Genomic DNA, 22,853 nt, shown 5'->3' on the forward strand with positions numbered 1-22,853 from the left:
AATGGGGAAGATCTGAGTTTCAGTCCCTCTTACTGGAAACGAAGTGGGTGGGAAGGAGAAAGTGAGGCCTGTGTCCCATCCTGTGACACTGGGGTTTTCCCCTGAAACCTCCCCAGGGTCTCAGAGGTTTGTGACTTCTGCAGCCAGGGGACGTACCCCCATTCCCATCCATGCAGCTGTGACCCACCCGTCCTGCCTCTCTGTGGCCTCCCCTGGTGCCTGACAGCCCTGGTACCTGCCTGCCGAGGCACTGCAGGGCTACGGAGCTGCAACGCTCAGTCTTGGCACAGGGAACAGCAGGGCTAGGAGAGGGGACATCGGGACTTTGGACACAAGAACATCAGGACATGGGATGTTGGGACCTGGGGCACAAGGACATCAGGACATGGAGACATCAGAACATCAGGTGTCAGGGACATCGGGACCTGGGACATGAGGATATCAGGACGTGGGGATGTCAGGACACCAGGTGTCAGGGACATTGGGACCTGGGACACGAGGACATCGGGACATGGGACACAGAGACATCAGGACACCAGGTGTCAGGGACATCGGGACATGAGGACATCGGGACATGGGACACGGGACACAAGGACATCGGGACATGGGGACGTTGGGACACCAGGTATCAGGGACATCAGGGCCCATGTACCTCAGAGACTAACAGATCCAGGGACTAAGGGATCCCAAGGATCCAGCAGCTCCAGAGATCAAGGGCCACATGGTCCCAGAGAACCAGAGACCCCCAGGATGTCAGGGGCCCCAGGACACGGGGCTGCCCCCCACACCCCTGCACAACCCAGGGTGCCGGCGCTGTGCAGGGGGGCCCTGTTCCGCCGGTTATTTTCCCTGCCGGCGTCACGGGTGCTCTGTCTGGGTTTGTGGGGCAGAGACAACCATAGGGCACCAGGTTGTGCCGTCAAGGAGGCCTCGTGCCTGAAATGCCAGCGACGCGCGGTGCTCCGGGCAGCGCCAAGCATGAGAAGGGTTTCCTGCGTGCTCAGGATCGGCAGCACCCATGGTGGGGGCCGGCACTGATGGCACAGCCCAGGCTCACCGCAGCGGCCAGTGTGCCTGGCTTGAGCCCACGGAGTGGTCCCCAAGCTCGTGTGCGGCTTGTGTTGGGGGTTTCCCTGCTCCTGGCCGCTGCTCGTCCCAGTTACATCCCTCCCTTGGGACGGTGGAGGTGCAGCACACGCTCCGCCAGTGCCCGGCACAGGATCCGGCTGAGCCCTGTGGCGCGGAGAGGCAGGGACGGGCCCCTGCGAGGGGTTCGCCGGGGAGGCCACCAGCGACGCGGGGCCTTCGGCAGCCTGGAGAGAGCAGAAAAGCGAGCGGGAGACGGGAGCAAACCCCGCTGTGGTGGCACAAGGCTCAAACACCCGCTCACGAGAGAAGAAACCCCAACCCAAGCCCTGCCAGAGAGGAAGGAGCCGTGTGGAGCCGGGGCCTTGCAGAGCGAGGCCATGCAGCCCGCCGCTCGCCGGCCGCGTGGAGCTGGTCACACCAGTGTCTGACAGCTCCGTCCTCAGCAAGGGGTGGCCTCGATGCGCCCGAGCAGTGGCTGCGGCTGATCCCCAAGCCCCCAGCCCCTGCAGAGCGGCCGCCACCGCCGTGCAATGCCCCAGCCTTCACTCAAACGTGGTTCCCAGCCTGACTGCACATTGTGAACCACAAACGGGGACTACAGCTTAGGGTTTTTTGCTAAATACGTGTTCCTGTCTTTGCATTTGCTCTCCAGGAGACCCCGGTGGGGGCAGAGCACTAGAGGGAGAGCCGGCACGGCTTCCCCAGCTCCGCTCCAAGCACCCAGCCCGGGAACGGGCTGATCTGGGGGGTGCAGGGACCTGCAGGGGCTCCCGATGCTCCACAAGCTCCCAGCGAGATGGAGACGCGGGGTATTTTTTCCAAGCTTAATTCATTTAATGATACACGTTGAGGTACCTGGCATTCCACACAGCCGCGGCAAAGGAAGCGGTGGGGGGATGGGGCGGCGCGGGGGGTCCCTGTGCAGGCACCCACAGGGGTCTTCGCTTCTCACCCGAGGGTACCGGAGCTCGGGGAAGCTCGTGGGCAGCGCGGTGCCAGCCAGCAACCCGCAGCCACCGGGGCCGAGCCCGGCCGATGCCGAGACGGTCCTGTGCAGAGTGACACATTTGGGGAAAAACACCCTTGGGTTTGGAAAAAATGCATTTCTGCTGCTCCGGCTTGTTGTTACCCACACGGAGGGTCCTGCTCGGGGATGGGCAGCGCTGCCGGCGCGTGGTGATGGCCAGGGTGTCGCCAAGTGCCGCGTGTCCCCCCCGTGAGGACACTCACCTTGGATGCTTGTCCCGCAGCCCATGGCTGGCCCGCGGCGTCGCACAGGGGTGACACGATAGTGTGGGGAAGGGTCTGTGGGTGGGAGCCCTGGCCAAGCTCCCTCAGGATCCGGCAGCGGCTGGGATGTTGCCGTCACCAGGAGCTGGGACGGTACCACGCACCGGTCCCTGCCTGCAGCTGCTCGTGCCCAGCGCAGCAGAGGAGGGTTGTTTTCCCGTCCCGGCTGCGGCTCACCTCCCCCAGCCAGGCGCCGGCTCTCGGCTGCAGTCCGGCTCCGGCACATCTCCGGCACGGAGCCTTCCCGCCTGCCGGGTGCTCACGGTCCTCCCCAACCCCACACCTTCCCGGCCGGTTGCTCCTCGCCGCCGGCACCGCACCGGGACCTCTGCGCTGCCTGGGCCGGGGGTCTCTGCCTCGCTGCAGCGGGGTGCAGCCCCCCGCCTCGCCGCAGTCCCTTCTCTGCGCCAGAGCTGCTGCCGCCGGTGGGGAAGCAGTCTCCACCCTCGAGCTTTGTGTTTTATTTTATTTTTATTTCACATGGTTTCTGTGCCGGCGGGGGCTGTCGGCGCAGCCGGGGCGAGCCGCTGCCTCCTCCTCTTCGCGCCCCTCTCCCCGGCAGCGTGGCGATACGGCTCCTTCCCTGCGAAACACGACGTGTGGCCGGCGGCTGCTGAGATCCGGCTCCGCGCTGGCGTTCGCAGCCATCATTCCCTGGGCGAGCAAGCACAGCAGAGGTTACGCCGCGCCGGCACCCGGCACGCCGGCCACGTGGGGAAGGCGAAGGGGTTCACTGCGCCGGACCGCAGCCGCGCCGGGCAGGGCAGGGGGATGCATGGGGCCGCCCTGGGAAAACCTCCCTCCTCCTCCTCCTCCTCCTCCATGGTCTCTTGCCCTGGCCCAGGGGGTTTAAGCTGTGGCACGAGGCTGTGCCGCAGCGGAATGGCAGGACCCGAGGCTCCCGGCGCTGGTGGGACTGGCCTCGTGACCGTCAGGAGAAAAAACCCCAGCAGAAGGATGAGGGGTGGGAGGCGGGCGAGGAGCAGAGGAGCACGGCCGGGGGGGATCCCAGGGCAAGCCAGGGCTGCTGGCACCCCGTCACGCTGGGCACGGCTGTGTGCCGTGAGCGGGTGTGCCAGCAGCTCCCCACGCTGTGCTGACGGGGCCGTCCCGTGCCCCAAAACCCTGGGGAAGAGTCTGGTGACCCCCCAGCTCCCCCGGGGACAGGATTCCCCATCACAGGAGGGAGCGCGAGTGGGGCGCCGGGTGCTCCCGCAGCACCCTGGGAGGGAACTGGCTGCGGGGGCAACACGGGCATTGCCAGGACCGGTGGCTGCGGGGAGGCCGGCACGGGCAGGGGGTGCCAAGGCGCGAGGGGGTGGGGTCTCACGTGAGAGCGGCCTCGGCCCCGTGGTGGGCGCGCTGGTGCGCGGTGAGGTTGACCTTCTGGGCAAAGCTCTCGCCGCACTGGGTGCAGGCGAAGGGGGTGTCGCCGGCGTGGGTGCGCCGGTGGATCTTCAGGGAACCCTTTTGGCTGAAGGTTTTGCCGCAGTCGGGGCAGGCGAAGGGCCGCTCCCCACCGTGGCTGCGCTGGTGCGTGGCCAGGCTGCTCCGGCAGCTGAAGCCCTTCCCGCACTGGGCGCAGGCGAAGGCGCTGCCGGTCGCCTCATTCGGCTCCGGCGAGCGGCTGCCGCCGGGCCGGACCTCGGCGGCGGTGCCGGGCCGGTCCTCGGCGTGGGTGCGCTGGTGGTTGAGGAGGAAGCGCTGCTCGCGGAAGCGCTTCCCGCAGCGCTGGCAGGAGAAGGGCTTCTCGCCGCTGTGGATGCGCTGGTGGGTGAGCAGGTTCTGCTTGAGGCTGAAGCTCTTCTGGCAGACGCCGCACTGGTAGGGACGCTCCCCGGTGTGGATGCGCTGGTGGATGATGAGGTTGTGCTTGAGGCTGAAGGCTTTGCCGCACTCGGCGCAGATGAAGGCGCGTTCCCCGGCGTGGTGCTTCTGGTGCCGGGCGAGGCTGGGCTGCTGGCCGAAGCATTCCCCGCAGAGGATGCACTTGAACTCCTTCTCCGCCTCCTCGTCCGCCTGGCTGTGGATCACCAGCGCCTTCTCATCCCCCAGGCCCTCCTCGCCGCCCGGGAAGGCGAAGGGGTTCTCGCCCGTGGGCGAAGCCAGCTCCGTCATGGGCCCCGCTGCCAGGCTCAGGGCACCCACATCCCTGGGGGGCGCAGATGGGGAGGGCTGCAGCTCCGGCACCAGCCCCGGCACCAGCCCCCGCACCTCTGGAACCGCTCAGACCGCGACCCCGCCGGCCCCCACCGACACCCTTGGGTGCTCCCACCCCGCCGTGCCCGTGTCCTCCCGCCCGCGCACCGGCATCGGGGTCTCCCCCGAGGGGGCCGGCGTGGGGACCCCCGAGGAGGACGGTGCCGGGGTTCGGCCTCAGCCACCGGGGATGCGGGTGCGTGGCCGGGCCCCGGTGCCCCGGGGCTGGCGGGGGGCAGCTGCCACCGCCGCCGGTGCTCGGGGGGAGGGTCGGGGGGGGGGGGGCTTGTCCGGCGGGAGCAGGGCCGGGGCTGCGGGAGGGGGGGGGGACACCGGGGACCCACCGCTGCGGCCCCGGGGAGGGAGCCGGGCTGCGCCGCAGTGCGCCGGGCCGAGCCTAGCTGAGCCCAGCCCAGCCCAGCCGGGCCGAGCCAAGCTAAGCCCAGCCCAGCCCAGCCGGGGCCAGCCGGGGTGCGGGGGTGGGTTGCGGGGGGGTGGGCTCCCCGTCCCCGCTTCCCCCTCCCCGGGGCTCCCCGTCCCCCGGTGCTGACCTGCCCGAGCCGCCGCCGCTGCCGCCGCGCTGCGCCGCGTCCCGCTGGCCCCGCCCGGTCCCGCCCGCCCGGTGACGCACCGGAGCCCGCCCGCGCCCGTCACCCCGGCCTTGAGGCGGCTGCGCCCGGGGAGCCCGGAGGGGCTGCGTCCCCCCACGGGCAGCATCCCCCGCCGGCAGCATCCCACCCCCGGCTCCATCCCCCCCCGGCTGTATCCCCTCCCCCCCCGGGCAGCATCTCCCCCCGGGCTGCATCACACCCACCCCCGCGGGTATCATCCCTCCCCCCAGCGGCATCTCCCCCCCCCCGCAGGCAGCATCCCCCCACGGGCAGCGCCTCCCCCCGGGCAGCATCCCCTCCCCTCCCCGGCAGCGTCGCCCCCGGGCAGCGACTACCCCCGCGGGCAGCATCTCCCCCCGGGCTGCATCACACCCCCCCCGCGGGTATCACCCCTCCCCCCAGCGGCATCCCCCCCCCCCACGGGCTGCATCCCACCCCAGCATCTCCCCCAAACCAGCAGGATCCCCCGCAAAACGGCCCCAATTGCCTCACACCAGAGGAAGGAGCCCGGGATCCCAAACTGGGATCCCACAGCGAGGGGTCCCACACCGTGGCCGCGGCACCGCCATCGGCACGTGAGCGGCTGCGTGGCCCTGGCGTGGCCGGCGCGTGTTGGCCCCCGGAGGATCCCTCCCCCGCGCTGGCCGGGCTCCCTGGGTGCGCACGGCCGCGGCACCCTTGGCCGACACGCGGCGTGGCCGTCGCGGGCAAGGACACCCCGGCGGTGCTGAGTCACCCCGGCCTGTGTGGGCGCAGCGGCTCCTCCTGGAGCGGGACGGCCTTGTGTGCGCCGGGCATGGCCGAACACCCTGTGCCGGCGGTGGGTGCCCACCCGCCGGACACCCCCGGGAGCACCGGGGCGCGTTTTGGTTGCGGCACAGACATGGCAGTGACCCCGGCACAAAGCCACCGCTCCCCGAGCCGCCCCTGCCGAGCCATGGGCTGGCTGCGACCACGGTGGGTGCTGCGGTGCGGAGCCCACCACGCAGAGCCCGGCACCCCACTGCAGCACTGGGAACCGTGGCCGGGCACCCGGGGCCATGCAGTGCCTGGCTGGGGGGCCGTGCTGCCCCCGAGCTCCCGCTGCAGCTGCCGATCAGGCGCTTCTGCCCGTTGCGGTCCCATGGCACCCCCGGCTGCCGCAGCGGGGCAGCCGGCACCGCCAGGAGCTCGTGTGTGCCACGAGCATCTCCAGGCCGTCACCAACCCTGGCACCGCGCAGACACTGGTGTCCTGGGGAGGCTCAGCGGCTGCAGAGCGCCTTGGAGGGCCCCGGGCCCGGCACCGGGGCATGGCCAGGGACGGCCCCGGGCACCCGCCAGCCCTGCTCGGCGCGGCAGCTCTCTGCAGGCTGCAGCTTGCCGGCGCTCGGCTGGGATGCCCGTCGGCAGAGATTGCTATCGCTTCGTTGCCCAGACCTGCCGTGCCAGGGCCGGCGATGCCAAGACGCCGTCCACGCCTTCCCGGAGCCTCTGCCGCCGTCCCAGGGCCGGGGTTTTGCTTGCTGACCCCCGAGCCGGCTCATCCAGCGGCGAGGGCCGTGCCAAGGGAAGGACCTGAGCTCCAGCCTGGGGGTGGCCGGGACTGGGCCGATGGGAATGGCCCCCCGGCCCAAAACACCACCACGATTCTCTGGCTTTGCTGACCATCCCACAGAGGTTTTTGTTACGAGGTGGGAAATCAGGGGTGCTTCCGCAAGCAGCTTTGCCAGCGGCACGGCCCGACATTAAACCGCGACGCGAGAAGAGCAAAGCGGACGTGGGGACGAACAACCGGCGCGGCGGCTCCTCCGGGACCACGTCCACAGCGCCCTGCGACGCCGTCCCCCTCTGCGAGAGCCCCGGCTGCCGCGGCCGGCCCTGGCACACGGGCCGAGCCACAGCGCGGTGCCACGCCAACCCACGGGCGCTGAGACGCTGCCGGCTCGGCCAGGGAAGGAGGCGCAGGGCCCGGGGATGTGGCTGCGGCCCTGAAGGTCAGGAAAAGCTCAAGACTGAGCAAGAAATTCACCTGCCTTCACCTGAGCCTAAGCTCAGGCCTGGATTTAAGCTGAAGGGAGACCCCACTGCTCCAGGCTGGGCTCATGGCCCTGACGCTTCCCAGGAGAGAGGAGCCACGAGCCTGCTGTGAGAAAGCTTTTATTTTAAATAACCTCAAAAAAATAGAATTGCAAGGACCTGAAATGCTGCTGGAGCGGGAGGGGAGGGGAGGGGGGCGGTGCGTCGGCCCCGGGGGCAGCAGGTTAGGGGGGACAGGGTCGGATGCCCACCCCAGCCTGCCAGATTTCGGGTGCTGGGACCCCTATGCCTTCCCCCGCTGAAGCTCCAGCTGTCACCGTCCCGGCGTCCCCTCGGCTGGTGACAAACCCTCTCCTTGCCTACACCCCTTTGGCTACACCCCAAAACACACAGGCGGCGGCGAGCGGCGCGGCACTGAGCTGGGCTCCGGTAACGCCGTCCCTCGTGCTTTCAAGGAAGGTTTTTGTTCGAGGGGGGCAGCCGCGAGGCTCCACGGCCGAGCACGGCGCGACCCGGCTGCGGGGCTGAGGAGCAGGCGGCTGAGGGGGCGCGGGGCGGGACGAGGGGTTCCCCCAGACGCAGCAGGCGAGATTCGCTTCCCCTTTCGGGTAAAGCCCGCTTCGAAGCGAGAACAGCTTTCAGGCGCGCGGTTCCCATTTCTAAAGCCCTGACACCCCCTCCCCGAACACCCGACGAACGGGCTCTGCTGCACCGACGGGGAAGCGGAGATGGCAGGCAAGCCCCGGCAAGCAACCGGCGCCTCCGCCGGAGCACCGCGCCGGCAGGGAAACGGGCAGACACCACCACCACCACGAGCTACCGCGCTGGCTCCGGCAGCCTACGGCCGCTCCTGCTCCCCCGGCGTGTCTGGGTTACCTATGCAGAGGTTAACTGAGTACCAGAAAGAGCTGCTAGTCAGAAAGATTATCCACAGAGCAAGTAGAGAAGCACAAGCTACACCCCCCCTTCCCCACCCCCCTGCCACCCTGCGCGGCCCCTCCGGGCCCGGAGAGGCTGTTCCCGCCTCCCTTTGGGAAGCGGAGGCGAGCCTAGAAGCTTCCAGGCCCTTTTCCCGGCAGTTTCCCGTTTTCCCGGTGCTCGCCCCGCACCCCCAAGGAACCCGTGGGCCGGATCGTGCGGCATTGGCTGGGGAGCCTCGGCAGGAGGTCACCGGCGAGGCGAGAAGGGCCCTGGCACCTCTCCGCGGCTCTCCCGGCCTCCCGCGGCTCGCTCCGGCGCCCGGCGAAGCTGCTGCTCCTGCTCCCAGGCCGGCGGGCGGCCGACGGCGCGTCTCGGCTCTGCATCCCGAACGCGTCCCTGCGGAATGACGGCCAGTCCAGAAGAGAAGGACGGAGGGTTCTGGGCGAAGCTCTGGGCCCGCGGAGGCCCCCCGCTGCCCCACGGCTGCCTCCGGGTCCGCGCGTCACCCAGCCGAGCCCGGCGGCAGGAGCGGGCAGAGGTGCCGCCGCCGGGCCCTGCCGCAGGCACGGAAGCGGTTTTTAAGCCGAGAGATCCCGCATCCCGAGCTCCTCCCGCTCCCCACGGTCCGTGCGGCTGCAGCAGGAGCCAACGCTGCGGATCCCGGGTCCCGCGGCCGCCCCTCAGCTCCATCCCCTCCATCGGTTTGGTACGTCGGCGAGGCAGAAAGGCTCACCCAGCGCCTCCGAGCCCGCCTCCTGCTTCGCCCCGTCCGACGCACGCTTCTGGGGGGGGCCTCATGTTCCCAAAAGCACCGCGGTTCTGCCGAGTCCCCGCCGCCACGAGCCCCGACTCGCGGCTCCCCCTCCGGCCGGCCGTCGGCCCCCGGCGCGAGCCGCCGCCTCGTTCTGTTTGGTGTCTTTTAGTGCAAGAGCGACGAGGTGCGGTCCCTCGCCGCGGAGGCAGGCTTTCGGCGGCCCGCGCGGGCGTTACAAGCAGCTGGGGCACGGCGAGGGCTTCTCTTCGCCGTGCGCTCTCTCAGGCACTCTCAGGACTCGCTTCTCCTCAAAGCTTCTGCCGCAGCCGCCGTACTTGCACCAGAGCTCGGCTCGGCAGTCGGGCTGGGGCTTCAGGAGCAGCTGCCGCTGGCTCAGGCAGTCGGCGCAGCAGCACTGCGGCGGCGGGTTCGGGGGCTTCGGGCTCAAGCCTTCCCCCGCCTCGGCGCACTTGCAGGGGCACTGCCCGCCGGGGCCCTCCTGCGGGTGGTGGGACCCCGGCACGAGGTGGTGGTCGTCCTGCATCAGCTGCAGGAGGATGTCTGCCGCCCCCGAGGGGCTCTCGGGTCTGTTGGGGGGCTGCGCTCCCGCCCGAAGCTCCTCCCGAGCCAGCGATCCGTGAGTGGCTCCGTGGGAGCAGGGGGGCAGCAGCACGCCGGGGCCGTCGGAGCCTTTTCCCAGGGGAGCGTCGCCGGCGTCCGGCTCTTCCTGGTGCGCCGGGCAGGTCCCCTCGCAGCAGGAGGGCGGGATGCCGCCGGCGTGCGTCCTGCGGTGCCGGAGGAGGTGAGCCTTCTGGCTGAAGCCCTTCCCGCACTCGGCGCAGCGGAACGGTCGCTCGCCGGTGTGGGTCCTCTGGTGAACGGCCAGATTCACCTTCTGCCGGAATCGCTTCCCGCACTCGGCGCAGGCGTGCGGCCGCTCGCCGGCGTGGCCCTGCCGGTGCAGCTGCAGCTCGCCGTGCTCCTCGAAGGTCTCCCCGCAGAGTGAGCAGGGGTAGGGGCTGCCGGGGTGGGGCTGGAGGCCGGCGGCCGGGCCCGGCTCGCCCTGGGGTCTCTCCGCCGCGTGCACTCGCTGGTGGACCCGCAGGGAAAGCTTGCTCTTGAAGCGCTTGGGACACTCCAGGCAGCTGAAGGGCTGCCTGCCCGTGTGGGTCTTCTGGTGGGCGATGAGGTTGGGCTTCTGGGCGAAGCGCTTGCCGCACTGGGTGCAGGCGAAGGGGCGCTCCCCGGTGTGCGTGCGGTAGTGGGTCACCAGGTTCCCCTTCTGGTTGAAGCGGCGGCCGCAGACGCCGCAGGTGAAGGGGCGCTCGCCGGTGTGGATGCGCTGGTGGGTCACCAGGTTGGTTTTCAGGCTGAACCTCTTCCCGCAGACGTCGCAGCGGTAGGGCCCCCTGCCCCGGTGGTTTTGCCGGTGTTTTACCAAACGCTCGTACTGGGCGAAGCTTCTCCCGCACTCGGGGCACACCCAGGCCCTCCCCTCCGCCTGCTTCTCCTGCGGGGTGGATTTGGGGGACAGCTCGTCGCCGGAGCTCTTCTCGTGCTCGGGGCACGGGTAGGACTTCTGCCCGACGTGGGTCTTCTGGTGGGCCACGAGGGAGAGCCAGAGGCCGAAGCTGTTGCCGCACTGGTTGCAGATGAAGGGTTTCTCCGCCCCGGGGGTCTGGGGAGCCGGGGCGGTCGCGTCCCCGAGGACGGGCTGCACCCCCAGGTGCCCCAGGAGGTGCGGGCCGTGGGCGAAGGCTGCCGCGCAGCCCCCGGGAGCGTCGGCGGCCGGACTGTGCTGCGGCCGGAGGAGAGTCACCTTCTGGCAAAACCCCTCCCCGCACTGGATGCAGGGGAAGGTCTGCTCGCCCAGCGGGGCTGGCTGGTGCGGCAGGAGCGGCTCCTTCGGGGGAAAGCTCTTCTCCGCGCACGAGTAGAGCTCTTGGCCCTCGGGGAGCTTCTGAATGGGCAGCGACGCCATGGGGCTGAAGGCGGGGTCTGGCTCGGGACCCCCAGGCTGGAGCAGGGTGGGCGCAGCAGCCCCGAAGGGCAGGCCGGTGGCCGGGCTGCGGCCCGGGCAGCGCCGCTGGCGCGGGGCGTGAGTCTTCTGGTGGGCTTTGAGGGAGACTTTGTCCTTGAAGCACTTCTGGCACTGCCCGCAGGGGTAGGGACGGAGGTCGGTGTGGGTGCTCTGGTGCGTCACCAGGTTGGTTTTCTGGGTGAAGCGCTTGCCGCACTGGGTGCAGGCGAAGGGGCGCTCCCCGGTGTGCACGCGGTAGTGCGTCACCAGGTTGGTCTTCTGGTTGAAGCTCCGGCCGCAGAGGAAGCAGGTGAAGGGGCGCTCGCCGGTGTGGATGCGCCGGTGGGTGATGAGGTTGGGCTTCTGCCTGAAGCTCTTCCCGCACTCGGGGCAGACGAAGGGGGTGTCCTCCTGGTAACTCCTCTGCTGGGATCGCAGCTTCGGCTTGCCGGCCGCGCCGTCCTCCTGCTCGCCCCCCGCCAGCGCCTTCTCCCCGGCGGCGTGGATGCGCTGGTGGGCCAGCAGGTTGGCTTTCTGGCTGAAGCGCTTGCCGCACTGGGCGCAGGGGAAGGGGCGCTCCCCGGTGTGCACGCGGCGGTGGGTCAGCAGGTTGGGCCGCTGGCTGAAGCTCTTCCCGCAGTCCCCGCACCGGTAGGGTTTCTCTCCGGTGTGGATCCTCTCGTGCGTGATGAGGCTTTGCTTCTGGCGGAAACCTTTCCCGCACTGGGCGCAGCGGAAAGGGCCGGCGCCGAGCTGCGGCACCCAGCAGGCCACCCGCGTGGAGAGCGGGCCGAGGCCGGCGGCGCCGTCTCTCTCCACGCCCGCCCGCTCCGGCGCACGCTGCCCGCCGTGAAACCAGCGGCCGGAGCTGCTGGCGGCCGCGGGATACAGCTCCAGGGCGCCGGCAGCTGCCCCGGGTTTCTCCTCAGGCTGCTCGACTTTATTCACCCGACCGGGCTCAACTGGATATCAAAGAGATTCAAGATGTTAATTTCAGTGTCTTTTGCAGAATCACGGAATATCTCAAGGTGCAAGGGACCCACGAGCAGCACCGAGCCCAGCCCCCCGCCCCTCGCGGGACCACCTCAGACCGAATCACTGAGGGTTTAACACACCCTAAAGAACCAGCGGGATCGAAACCCCGCCCAGAGCCCGCTCCACCCCGACTCGCGGGCAGTGGCGATAGCAAAAACTTGCCATTAAATGACCAAAATGGCCGCTTGCTGGCCCAAAATGGCTGCAAGCTGACCTGAAATGGCCGCAAGCCGACCCGAAACAGCTGCAAACTGACCCGAAACGGCCGCAAACTGGCCAAAAACGGCCTTTGCCCCAAGAGGAACACCCCCCCGCCGCGGCCGGTTTCCCGCCGCTCCCAGGCCGCCGCCGCCGGGACGCGCGGAGCACCTACCCGCGCAGGGGCTCACGAGGATCTTGGTGTCCTCCTGCATCTGCTGGCCTTCGGCGTACGGCTCCTCCGACTGTTTCATTCCGAACAAACCGCCGGGCTTGAAAAACCGGTAGCCTGGTTGGAGGGGTAAGAGCCGGTCACCGTGAACCGCGTCGCGCCGCGAAACGCGCGTGCGGCACGGGCGCCGCTGCGCCGGAGACGCCTGCGTGAACGCCCGAATAAGCTAAAATTAACGAAGCCGGGGGGCATCGCCTTCGCTTATTTTAAGCTTCTGCTGCCTGAGATGTAATTAAAGATTAAAGGAAATACCAGCAGCTGGCTCCCGCCTCGCGGCAAGGTGGAAGGCGGGAAGGAGCGCCGTTCGGCGGCTCACCGGCCGCCCTCAGAGCCCGCGAAAGGCTTTTGCGATCGGATTTCAAAGGCTACCACAAGAATGCAATTAGTTCCAACCCAGGCCTCCCAAGCAGAAGAGAAATCGCCCTCTCTAGCAGATGAGCGCCCAAAGGACCTGCCCGAGCCCCGGGTCGGGGATTCCTCCCAGCGGTGCCATTTGTATATTTACATACAATCTCTGCGTCCCCCCACCCCGGTCAAGAGGAGACCCTTGCTGGCCATCAGCCGGACTCGGTGGTACCCCAGGACCGACCGCACTCTGGGGAAGCCGCAAGCGCGCCCGCAACCCCCCTCGCAGGCGGGTGGTGGTCACCTGTGCAGGGGTCGGAGGGGACCTCAGCGCTGACGGCATCCAGCTCGTGTCCGGCTCTCGGCACCTCGCTCAGCCTGGGGTAGGGGAGCAGGTTCAGGGCGTGGGCAGGCTGCTCCAGGAGAGAGGAGAAGCGTCTCAGCAGGACGGCATCGCTTCTTTGGGGTTTGTTTCCTTGGGGTTTTTGGCCAGCAGGGGCCGGGCAGGGATGGGGCCCCTGTGCTCGGCCCTGGGGAGGCCCCACCTCGAATGCTGGGCTCAGGTTTGGGCCCCTCGGGACAAGAAGGGCCTGGAGGGGCTGGAGCGTGTCCAGAGAAGGGCAGCGGGGCTGGGGCAGGGTCTGGAGCACAAGTGTGCTGGGGGGCGGCTGGGGGGGCTGGGGGGGTTTAGCCTGGAGAAGGGGGGGCTGAGGGGAGCCCTTCTCGCTCTCTGCAGCTGCCTGAGAGGGGCTGGAGTGAGGGGGGGGCTGGTCTCTGCTCCCAAGTCACCAGGGACAGGACGAGAGGGAACGGCCTCAGGCTGCGCCAGGGGAGGTTTAGGTTGGGTGTGAGGGAAATGCCTTCCCTGCCAGAGGGGTCAGGGGTTGGCACAGGCTGCCCAGGGAGGTGGGGGAGTCACCGTCCCTGGGGGGTGACGAACACTGTGCAGACGTGGCGCCTGGGGACACGGTTTAGAGCTGGGCTTGGTGGCATTGGGTTAAGGGCTGGACTTGATCACGTTAAAGGCCTTTTCCAACCCAAACAATTCTGAGAAGGACAGCCTGTCCAGACAGTGCCCGAGGCCCCGGGCCACCAGCAGCGAGAGCCGCCCCACGCCGAGGGGTGCACTGCCCTGGGGAGAGGGGCCCCCACGCCGCTGTCACCGCCCGGGCCCGCAGAAAGCCCCCGCACCCCCCGACCCTGAGCTCGGGAGCTAACGGGGCCCCGGTGCGGCGGCATCACCGCCGGGGCGCTCTCCTCCGACTCCGGATCCGCAGCAGCACAGCTGGGACAAATCCCGGGGCCATTTTCCCCGCGAAGGGCTGGTAGAAGCTGCTCCGGCACCGGAGGAGGGGGACGGCACCGCTGCTGCCCCCCGTCCCGGGGCTCCAACCCCTCGGGGAAGGTACAGGCAGGTGGCGGCGCGGGAGGGCAGGGGCTCGGGGCGACGCCTCCCGCTTTGCCACCGACTTGTTTCAGTGCAGGGAAGCGGCTTCTCCCCGGCGTGCCTCAGTTTCCCCACCTGCCGGAGCTCGGCAGAAGGCTCGAGCGGAGCTCGCTAAGGGCTGAAGCCCCGGGCTGAGCTCCCCGTCTGACGGGATGGCTTCCTTCCCGAGCGGACCCCTCGCCCGGTGCGACCACCCGGCCCCACTCCCAGCCCAGCCGGGACCCACACCGGAGGTGGAAACCTCCGCCAGGAGCCGGAGCAGCCTCTCCCGGGAAGCTCGACACCCCATCCCCCCGCCTTCCCCGCCCCGGGATCCCCCCTCCTTCCCGCAGAACTCCCCCGGAGCTTGGCAGCAGCGCAAGGAGAGCAGATGGCAGGAGACACGGCGCCCAGCCGCGCTCGACACTTTTAAAAAAGCGCCAATTTAAACGAAAAAGCCTCGCCGGGGGCTCGCGCGGCTCCTCATATCTCGAACCGAGGAGGGGAAAAGCACCAGGAAACCCCCCCCGGCCCTCGAGGAAAACCCCACCGCCCCACCCCCCCCCAAAATGCTGCGGCACCGAGCGGAGCCGGGGCCCCTCCCGACCGCCGCGGCGGCGCGCCCGGCCCTCCGCCGCCCCCGCGGGCGTACCTGGGGCGCTCCGCCGGCGGACATGGCTCCCCGCGGGGCCGCCCGGCGCGGGGAGAGGACATGGGCTGCGGGGAGAGCGCCGGGCGGCGGCTGTCCTTCCCCTCCGCCTTCCGCCACGGTCGCGGGCTCCGGTCTTCCCCGACTTCCTCCAAATGGCTGCTGCGGGGCCCTGGGGGAGCGGGAGAGGGGAGCCGGTGAGCGGGGAAGGCGGCGCGGCACGCCGAGAGGCGAAGCCGGAGGAGCTCGGCCGCCTGCAGAGCCGCCCTACCCCTCCTCCTCCTCCTCCTCCTCCCCCTCCGAGTTGTTTCGGGGGAGAGGAGGGCGCCGAGCCCGGGCCCTGGCCCGGATTCACTCCCGTTACCGCAAAGCTTCCCCGCCGGCAGCGCTACTGGGATTTGTAGTCCACGCCGGGAGGCCTCCCGCCGCACCGCTCCCGCCAGCCCCGGCGGGGGGGCGACGGCCCCGGCGGGGACACGCGGGGGCCGCCCAGCACGGCGCCCTCGCCCCGGTTTTGGCGGGGAAGGAGCTTCGCCCACCCGTCCCGGCGGCGCCGGGGGCTCTTCCCGCCTCGAGGGGGGGCCGAGGCGGCGACGCCGCTGCTGAGAAGCCCCCCCCGCCCCCCCCCCCCCGCCGCCGCCTCCGCGTCGCCCCGGCCCGCCCCGGCCGCGACGGGGACGCGGTGGCGAACGGCCGGGGCGCCTTTCGGGGTGCGGCTGGCAACGGGGGGGGGGGCGCCGCAGCGGAGCCGTGCCGCCGCCCGCGACCCCCGCCCGCCCCCCGGCGCGCTGCCGACCGGGGCGCGGGGTCCGCCGCTGCGGGCGCCTGCCGGGGGGCACGTCCCGGGGGGCTGCCAGTCGCCATCCCGGCTGTCAATCGCTGTCCCGGGGGTCTGTCTGTCTGTCCATCCATTGCTGTCCCGAGGGCTGCGTGTCTGTTTGTCCGTCTTTCACTGTCCCAGGGGGTCTGTCTGTCCGTCCATCACCATCCAGGGGTCTGTCTGTCTGTCAGTCACTGTCCTGAGGGACTATCACCGTCCTGGGGGTCTGTCTGTCTGTCCATTGCAATCCCGGGGGTTGGTCTGTCTGTCCATCACCATCCCAGGGGTCGGTCTGTCCGTCCATCGCCATCCTGGGGGTCTGTCTGTCTGTCCGTCCGTCGCCGTCCCAGGGGTCTGTCGGTCGGCCTGGCTGTCTCTCTGTCTGTCCGTCCGTCGCTGGGGCCGTGCCGCCCCCCACCCCCGCGAAGCCCCCCCCCCCCCGCCCCGCGAACGCGCCCGGCGCCGCCTGTCACCGGTACCGGCCGGGAGCAGCCCCAGCCGCCGGGGGCCCGAGCCGTGAGACTCCCCAGTACCGGTACCGGTATCGCCACCGAGCCGCCCGCACCAGAGCGACCAGGCCCCGCCGCCGCCTCCCCGGGGAAACTCACGGAGGAACGACGCTCCCGCTACGTGATGACGACGGCGCGGCGGCGGCGGCGGCGACGTAACGTGCGGCGGGAGGGGCGGGGCGGCCGCGCCCACCGCCTCCGCGGGGGGGGGGGGGGCAAAACCCCCACCCCAACCACTTCCGGGTTGAGCGGGCGTGTCCTGCGGCGGCACCCGTACGGCGGGGCGGGGCGCCCCCTGCCGGCGCCGCCGGGCCTCGCGCCGCTGAGCCGCGCCATCGTGCCGGAGCGGCCCCGGCGCCGCCGTGGAGAGCCGGGCCTCGGCGGGGCTTCGTGGGGCGCCGGGCACGGAAAGGCCTGCGGGATCACCGGGTCCCGCCGCCAGCCCGACACCCCCCGGCCTCCCGGGCCGCGTCCCACGCGCCACGTCCGCACGGGTTCGTCACCCCCAGGGACGGCGACCCTCCGCCTCCCTGGGCAGCCTGTGCCAACCCCTGACCCCTCTGGCAGGGAAGGCATTTCCCTCACACCCAACCTAAACCTCCCCTGACGCAGCCTGAGGCCGTTCCCTCTCGTCCCGTCACTGGTGACTTGGGAGCAGAGACCGACCCCCCCCTCACTCCAGCCCCTCTCAGGCAGCTGCAGAGAGCGAGAAGGGCTCCCCTCAGCCCCCTCTTCTCCAGGCTAAACCCCCCCAGCCCCCCCAGCCGCCCCCCAGCACACTTGTGCTCCAGACCCTGCCCCAGCCCCGCTGCCCTTCTCTGGACACGCTCCAGCCCCTCCAGGCCCTTCTTGTCCCGAGGGGCCCAAACCTGAGCCCAGCATTCGAGGTGGGGCCTCCCCAGGGCCCAGCACAGGGGCCCCATCCCTGCCCGGCTCCTGCTGGCCACCCCAGTGCTGACACAAGCCCGGGGGCTGGTGGCCTCCTTGGCCACCCGGGCACTGCTGGCTCATGCCCAGCCGGCTGTCAGCCAGCACCCCCAGGGCCTTCTCTGCCGGGCACTTCCCAGCCCCTCTGCCCCAGGCCTGGGGCGCTGCCTGGGGCTGGTGTGACCCGAGGGCAGGACCCGGCCCTGGGCCTTGTTAAACCTCACCCAACTGGACTTGTTAGCCCTCGTACAGTTGGCAACGGATGCAAAGAATAACAAGAAAGGATGGGCTCCTGTGCCCCCTGCTGAAGCTGGGGGGGTTGGACAAGACGATCTCCAGAGGCCCCTTCCAACCCCTACGATTCTGTGATGCTGTAAAGGGTTCTCAACAGGTACATGGACCAGAAAGGGAAAGTCAAAGGAAGCGTACCCCCCGATGAACAGGAATGGTGGCCTGGCATCAACAGACGAGGAGAAGGCTGAGGTGCTCAACACCTTTTTTGCCCCAGTCTCCCCCGGTCACCTCTCCCCTCCTCCCCCAAGCCGAGGGGCCGCGGGGTGGAGGCCAGGGGGGTAAAGCCCCTCCCGCTGTAAGGGAAGGTCAGGTTCATGACTGCCTGAGGAACCTGGACGTACACCAGCCCATGGGACCTGACGAGACACATCCCAGAGCCCCGAGGGAAATGGCTGATGCAGTCATTAGGGCACTCCCCATGATATTTGAAGGGTCACGGCAGTCAGGTGAAGTCCCTGGGGACTGGAAGAAGGGAAACACTGTGCCCACCTTTAAAAAGGGTAGAAAGGAGGACCTGGGGAGCTCCTGTCCCATCAGCCTCAGCTCTGTGCCGGGGAAGGCCATGGAGCAGACCCTCCTACAAGCTCCGCTACAGCACATGGAGGACAAGGGGGGTGACTCGGGGCAGCCACCACAGCTTCAGCAAGGGTGAGTCCTGCCTGACCAACCCAGTGGCCTTCTCTGATGGAGTGACTGCATCAGTGGGCAAGGGGAGAGCTGCAGGCGTCATGTCTGGGCTTGCGGAAGGCCTTCGACACAGTCCCCCACAGCACCCTTCTCCCTAAACTGGGGAGATACTGATTTGTTGGGTGGACTGTTCGGTGGGTGAGGAACTGGCTGGGTGTCACATCCAGAGGGTCGTGGTCAACGGCTCGATGTCCAGATGGCAACGCGTGACGAGTGGTGTCCCCCAGGGGTCCGTACTGGGACCGGTGCTGTTTAATGTCTTCATCAACGACAGACAGTGGGATCGTGTTTGGGATTTAGCTGGGATAGAGTTAATTTTCTCCACTGCAGCTCGCCCGGCGCTGCGCTCTGGACTTAGTATGAAAACAAGGCTGATAACACACCGATGTTTTTGTTGTTGCTGGGCAGTGCTTGTACCAGTCAAGGACTTTTCCAGCTTCCCACGCTCTGCTGGGGGCACAAGCAGCCGGGAGGGGAGGGGGCACAGCTGAGAGAGCAGATTAAAACTGGCCAAAGGGATATGCCATATCATGCAACATCGTGCCCAGTAGGTTACCTGGGAGGGGCTGGCCGGGGGAGGGAGGCAGCAGTCGCGGCTCAGGGACGGGCAGCGTCGGTCAGCGGGTGGTGAGCGGTTGTGTCGTTTGTGTTTCTGGATTTTTCCCTTTTCCTTTTTATTATATTATCATTATTGTTATTATTATAATAATTGTCATTATTATAATTATTATTTTATTTTACTTATTAAACTGTTCTTATCCCAACCCACAAGCTTTTTTTTTTCTTTTGCTCTTCCGATTCTCTCCCCCGTCCCACAGGGGTGGGGGTAAGTGAGCAAGCGGCTGCAGGGTGTTGAGTTGCCGACTGGGGCCGAACCACGATGGGTCCGTACTGGGACCGGTGCTGTTTAGTGTCTTCATCAACGACTTAGACAGCGGGACCATGTCTACCCTCAGCAAGTTTGCAGATGACACCAAGCTGAGCGGGGCAGGTGACCCGCCAGAAGGACGGGATGTCATCCAGAGGGACCTGGACATGCGGGAGAGGGGGCCTGGGAGAGCCTCCTGAGGTTCAGCAAGGCCAAGGGCAAGGTCCTGCCCCTGGGTCGGGGCAGCCCCCGGTACCAACACAGGCTGGGGGATGGGGGGATGGGGAGCAGCCCTGCGGAGAAGGACTTGGGGGTGCTGGGGGGTGAAAAGCTGGACACGAGCCGGCCATGTGTGCTCACAGCCCAGAGAGCCAGCCGTGCCCTGGGCTGCATCCCCAGCAGCGCGGGCAGCAGGGCGAGGGAGGGGGTCCTGCCCCTCTGCCCCGCTCCGTGAGACCCCCCTGCAGCGCCGCCTCCAGCTCGGGGCTCCTCAGCACGGGACAGACACGGGGCTGCTGGAGCGGGGCCAGAGGGGGCACAGAAATGCTCCGGGGGCTGGAGCCCCTCTGCTGCGAGGCCGGGCTGGGAGAGCTGGGGTTGTGCAGCCTGGGGGAGAGAAGCTGCGGGGAGACCTTATTGTGGCCTCCCAGGGCTTAAAGGGGGCTGTGGGAAGGGTGGGGGCGACCTCTTTAGCAAGGCCTGTTGTGACAGGCCAAGGGGTGATGGTTTTAAACTAAAGGAGGGTAGATTTACACTGGATATAAGGAAGAAATTCTTTACACTGAGGGTGGTGAGACCCTGGCCCAGGTTGCCCAGAGAGGTGGGAGATGCCCCATCCCTGGAAACATTCAAGGCCAGGCTGGACGGGGCTCTGAGCACCTGATCTAGTGGGAGATGTCGCTGCTCGCTGCAGGGGGTTGGCCTGGATGGCCTTGGAAGGTCCCTTCCCACCCAAACCATTCTGTGATTCTATGAATTGCCCTCGGCCCATCGATGCAGCCTGTGCAGGTCCCTCTGCAGAGCCTCCCTGCCCTCCAGCAGATCGACACTCCCGCCCAGTTCGGTGTCACCTGCAACTCCCTGAGGGTGCCCTCGATCCCCTCACCCAGATCACTGATAAAGACATTAAACAAGACGGGCCCCGACACCGAGCCCCGGGGAGCCCCGCTCGTGACCGGCCCCCAGCTGGGGTTAGCTCCGTCACCACAGCTCTCTGGGCTCGGCCACCAGCCAGTTTTTTTAACCCAGCGGAGCGTACACCCATCCAAGCCAAGTTCTGGGGACTTTTGTGTCCCCCACCATCACCCCCAACACCCACCATCTCCCACCTCCCACTCCCAGGACCCCACAGACCCCCCCAAAGGGAGGGCTGGCAGCTTTCGGGTGCAACTGGGCGTTGGGACCCCGACAGCGGCACATGGGAAGGCTGGTGGGGCCACGGGGGGAGACCGGGGGGGTGCGGGACCCCCAGCCCGGACACGGGCGCCATTCATTTGCCGTCCGTGTGCTGCGGGTGTTGCATGGCCTGGGAGGCGTCCCCGCTCAGCCGGCGGCCCGGCCAAGCCGTGCGGGCTGGGGGAGACCCAGCACCCCCCCGGCAGCGGCACCTCCCTCCCCGGCACGCTGTGTGGCCCCGTGTCCCGGGGGAGAGGAGCCTCCCCGAGGTCCCCGTGCCAGCGGCGGTGACGTTCGGCCGCTTGCCAAGGGCTGCCGGCCCCGCGCCCGAGCCGCCCCTCTGCCCGGCTCCCCTCCCGGCCCCTCGGCACCCCATCCCGGGGGGCGCGAGGCTGCCGGTGGGCCCGGGGCGACGCCGGCATCCCCTCCGGCCCGCACGCGTGACGGCCGGCTGCCGGTGGTGGCCGTGTCCAGCCCCTCCTCCCCGTGGCCATGCCGGAGGGGCCGTGCCGGAGTGGGGGGGGACACACCGCGCAAGCAGCCTGCGGGGCCAGCCCGGGGGCGGAAAAAAGGGCAGTTTCCAGGAAATCGGTTAATGAGAGACCAAAACCACCAGCTGGTCGATCGGCGAGGCTCTCTGGGGTCAGGCAGCCCCGGCAGCCCCCCACCGCAGGGATGAGGTTCCCGCTAGCCCTTTGCCTGGGCTTGGTGGCCCTGGCCGCCGCCAGCCAGTCCCCGCTGCAGCGGCGGGTGGTGAGGGAGGTGCTGGAGTATTTCCACAGCCGCAGCAACGTGCAGCACATCTTCAAGGAGCAGGCGGTGGAAGGGGCTGTGGAGCGGGTGAGCGCCGGGGGGGCTGCGGGTGCCCTCGGACCCCCGCGGAGGGGGCGGGGGGTGTGTGCGCGGTGGCTGGTGCCGCGGGGAGGGACGAGATGGCGGCCGAGGCCTTGGCCCGGCGTCGGCGGGAACGGGCAGGGCAGGGGGGGCGGCGGGGAGGGGGGTCGGGCCGTCACCGAGGAGGGGGCGGTGGGCGGCTGGGCGTGGGGACGGCCCCACCGGCGTGGCACGGCACAGGGGTCACAGGGGGCACGCAGGCAGGGGGTGGCGGAGCTCAGCTACCCATTAACCGTGGGGCGAGCGACCGCTGGCCGATGGCCATCGCGGGGCAGCCGGGAGCACCGACGGCGGCGGCGGCTCGGACGTGACGGTTCCTCGGGAGGGGCTGGGGGCTCCGGGGACCCTCCGACTGGGGCCGCTCGCCCACATTGGGACCCTCCGTGTGGGGTCCGGGCGCGGTTGTTCCCCGGGGCTGGATGTACCCCTGCGGCCGCCTCACCGAGCAGCCCCCGGTGCGGGGTCGGCGTCGCACCCGTGCTGGCCGCCCTGCGTCCCCCCCCAAGCTGATGGGGTGACCCTCTCCCCCCAGGAAGACCCCTCAGGGACGTTCGTCCAGCTGCGGGTCAGCCTGGTGCAGACGGCCTGCAGGAAGAGGGCACCGCAGCGGCACAACTGCAGGACCGTGGAGAACCGGGTGAGTCGGGGCTGCCGGACGGCGTCCCCCCTCCTCGGGGCCACGTCCCGCGGGGCCACGGCACCTCCGCCTCCCCCGGACCCCCCACCATCCCGCCGCCGTGTGTGCCAGGGAGGCGACGACGGTTCGTGGCCGTGCCCGGCGCTGCCGTCCTGCCACCCCACGGCGAGCGGCAGGGACGTCCCCAGGCCTGGCAGGGGGCTGGCCGGGACCTGCCAGGGGTCCCAGGGGTCCCGGGTGGTGACAGGCCATGCTCTCACCCCAGAGGAAGCCAACCTGCCTGGCTTGCTACAAGTTTGACGGCGGCGATGTCCCCAAGGTGCTGGACAAGTACCAGAACTGCGGCCCCAGCCATCACCTGGCGGTGAAGGTGAGCGGACCCCCGGGCACCGGCACAGGGGTCCCCGCTGGCCGCCGGGCCCCTCGCGGTGCCGTGGTGGGTGCCGACCCGCCCGCTCTGCCCCGCAGGAGATCAAACAGCGAGACGAAGCGGAGTGCAGGGCGGTGGAGGAGGCCGGCAAGGCGACGGACGCGCTCTACCTCCCCGGCATGTACGCCTTCTCCAAGGGGCTGCCGGTCTAGGGGACGGCCCCACGCGGTACGTGCCGGGGACGGGTCGGGGACACGCGGCCCTCTCCCGCCGGCAGAGCTCCGGCACCCCCCGGCGCCGGTGGGACCCCCCCCAAGCGCTGGGGACTGTCCTTGGCCAGGAGAACACCCCCCCCCACCGGGGACGCCTCCGGCTGGGTCTGGGGACAGGGACAAGCTTGGGGGGTCTCCTCCCACAGCCAGCCCCTCTCTGTGTCCCCTCTTCAGGCCACCACCGCCAGCAGCCCCAGCAGATGGACGCTGTCCCGGGGGGACCAGCCCGGCCCCCCGCCCCGCTTGCCACCCCCCAGCACTGCATCACCAAAGGAGGGTCCCGGAGGCGTCCCTGTTCCCCCCCACCGCCTGCCCCCCAGCTCACCAGTAAAACCCCGGCTCTGGCTCCCGCTGTTGTCGCTGTTATTCCCGCCGGGGACCACCGTGGGGGTG

The 22,853-nt window shown here is 69.3% G+C and overlaps 3 protein-coding genes across 3 annotated transcripts; 1 reads left to right on the top strand and 2 right to left on the bottom strand.

Annotated features, from left to right (window-relative positions):
* Window positions 1-2,831: 2,831 nt before the first annotated feature.
* On the bottom strand, window positions 2,832-5,188 carry LOC135312172 (gastrula zinc finger protein XlCGF49.1). The gene is made up of 3 exons (XM_064445281.1): window positions 5,130-5,188; window positions 3,710-4,531; window positions 2,832-3,033 (listed from the first exon to the last, which is right to left on the bottom strand). The coding sequence occupies exons 2-3, from the start codon at window positions 4,495-4,497 to the stop codon at window positions 3,027-3,029; spliced, it is 795 nt and encodes a 264-aa protein (XP_064301351.1). The 5' UTR covers window positions 4,498-4,531; window positions 5,130-5,188; the 3' UTR covers window positions 2,832-3,026.
* A 2,123-nt stretch (window positions 5,189-7,311) lies between these two features.
* Window positions 7,312-16,211, bottom strand: LOC135312154 (zinc finger protein 585A-like). The gene is made up of 5 exons (XM_064445239.1): window positions 16,147-16,211; window positions 14,791-14,959; window positions 13,017-13,125; window positions 12,311-12,424; window positions 7,312-11,864 (listed from the first exon to the last, which is right to left on the bottom strand). Exons 2-5 carry the CDS (start codon window positions 14,812-14,814, stop codon window positions 9,115-9,117), a joined length of 2,997 nt encoding a protein of 998 aa, XP_064301309.1. The 5' UTR covers window positions 14,815-14,959; window positions 16,147-16,211; the 3' UTR covers window positions 7,312-9,114.
* Window positions 16,212-20,822: 4,611 nt separating this feature from the next.
* RARRES2 (retinoic acid receptor responder 2) lies at window positions 20,823-22,810 on the top strand. Its single transcript, XM_064445282.1, has 5 exons — window positions 20,823-21,127; window positions 21,714-21,818; window positions 22,084-22,188; window positions 22,287-22,416; window positions 22,635-22,810. Exons 1-4 carry the CDS (start codon window positions 20,963-20,965, stop codon window positions 22,398-22,400), a joined length of 489 nt encoding a protein of 162 aa, XP_064301352.1. The 5' UTR covers window positions 20,823-20,962; the 3' UTR covers window positions 22,401-22,416; window positions 22,635-22,810.
* Window positions 22,811-22,853: the final 43 nt, after the last annotated feature.

Source organism: Phalacrocorax carbo, chromosome 2 (genome assembly GCF_963921805.1).
Source record: "Phalacrocorax carbo chromosome 2, bPhaCar2.1, whole genome shotgun sequence".
Classification (NCBI taxonomy): domain Eukaryota; kingdom Metazoa; phylum Chordata; class Aves; order Suliformes; family Phalacrocoracidae; genus Phalacrocorax; species Phalacrocorax carbo.

Coding starts and splice junctions, on each gene's coding strand:
- RARRES2 (XM_064445282.1), top strand. CDS start 20,963: ATGAGGTTCCCGCTAGCCCTTTGCCTGGGCTTGGTGGCCCTGGCCGCC. Junction 21,819..22,083: donor GCAGGACCGTGGAGAACCGG/GTGAGTCGGGGC, acceptor CTCTCACCCCAG/AGGAAGCCAACCTGCCTGGC. Junction 22,189..22,286: donor GCCATCACCTGGCGGTGAAG/GTGAGCGGACCC, acceptor TCTGCCCCGCAG/GAGATCAAACAGCGAGACGA.
- LOC135312172 (XM_064445281.1), bottom strand. CDS start 4,497: ATGACGGAGCTGGCTTCGCCCACGGGCGAGAACCCCTTCGCCTTCCCG.
- LOC135312154 (XM_064445239.1), bottom strand. CDS start 14,814: ATGTCCGCCGGCGGAGCGCCCCAG. Junction 12,425..13,016: donor CCCCTCCGACCCCTGCACAG/GTGACCACCACC, acceptor CCCTCCAACCAG/GCTACCGGTTTTTCAAGCCC. Junction 11,865..12,310: donor CCTCGTGAGCCCCTGCGCGG/GTAGGTGCTCCG, acceptor TTTGATATCCAG/TTGAGCCCGGTCGGGTGAAT.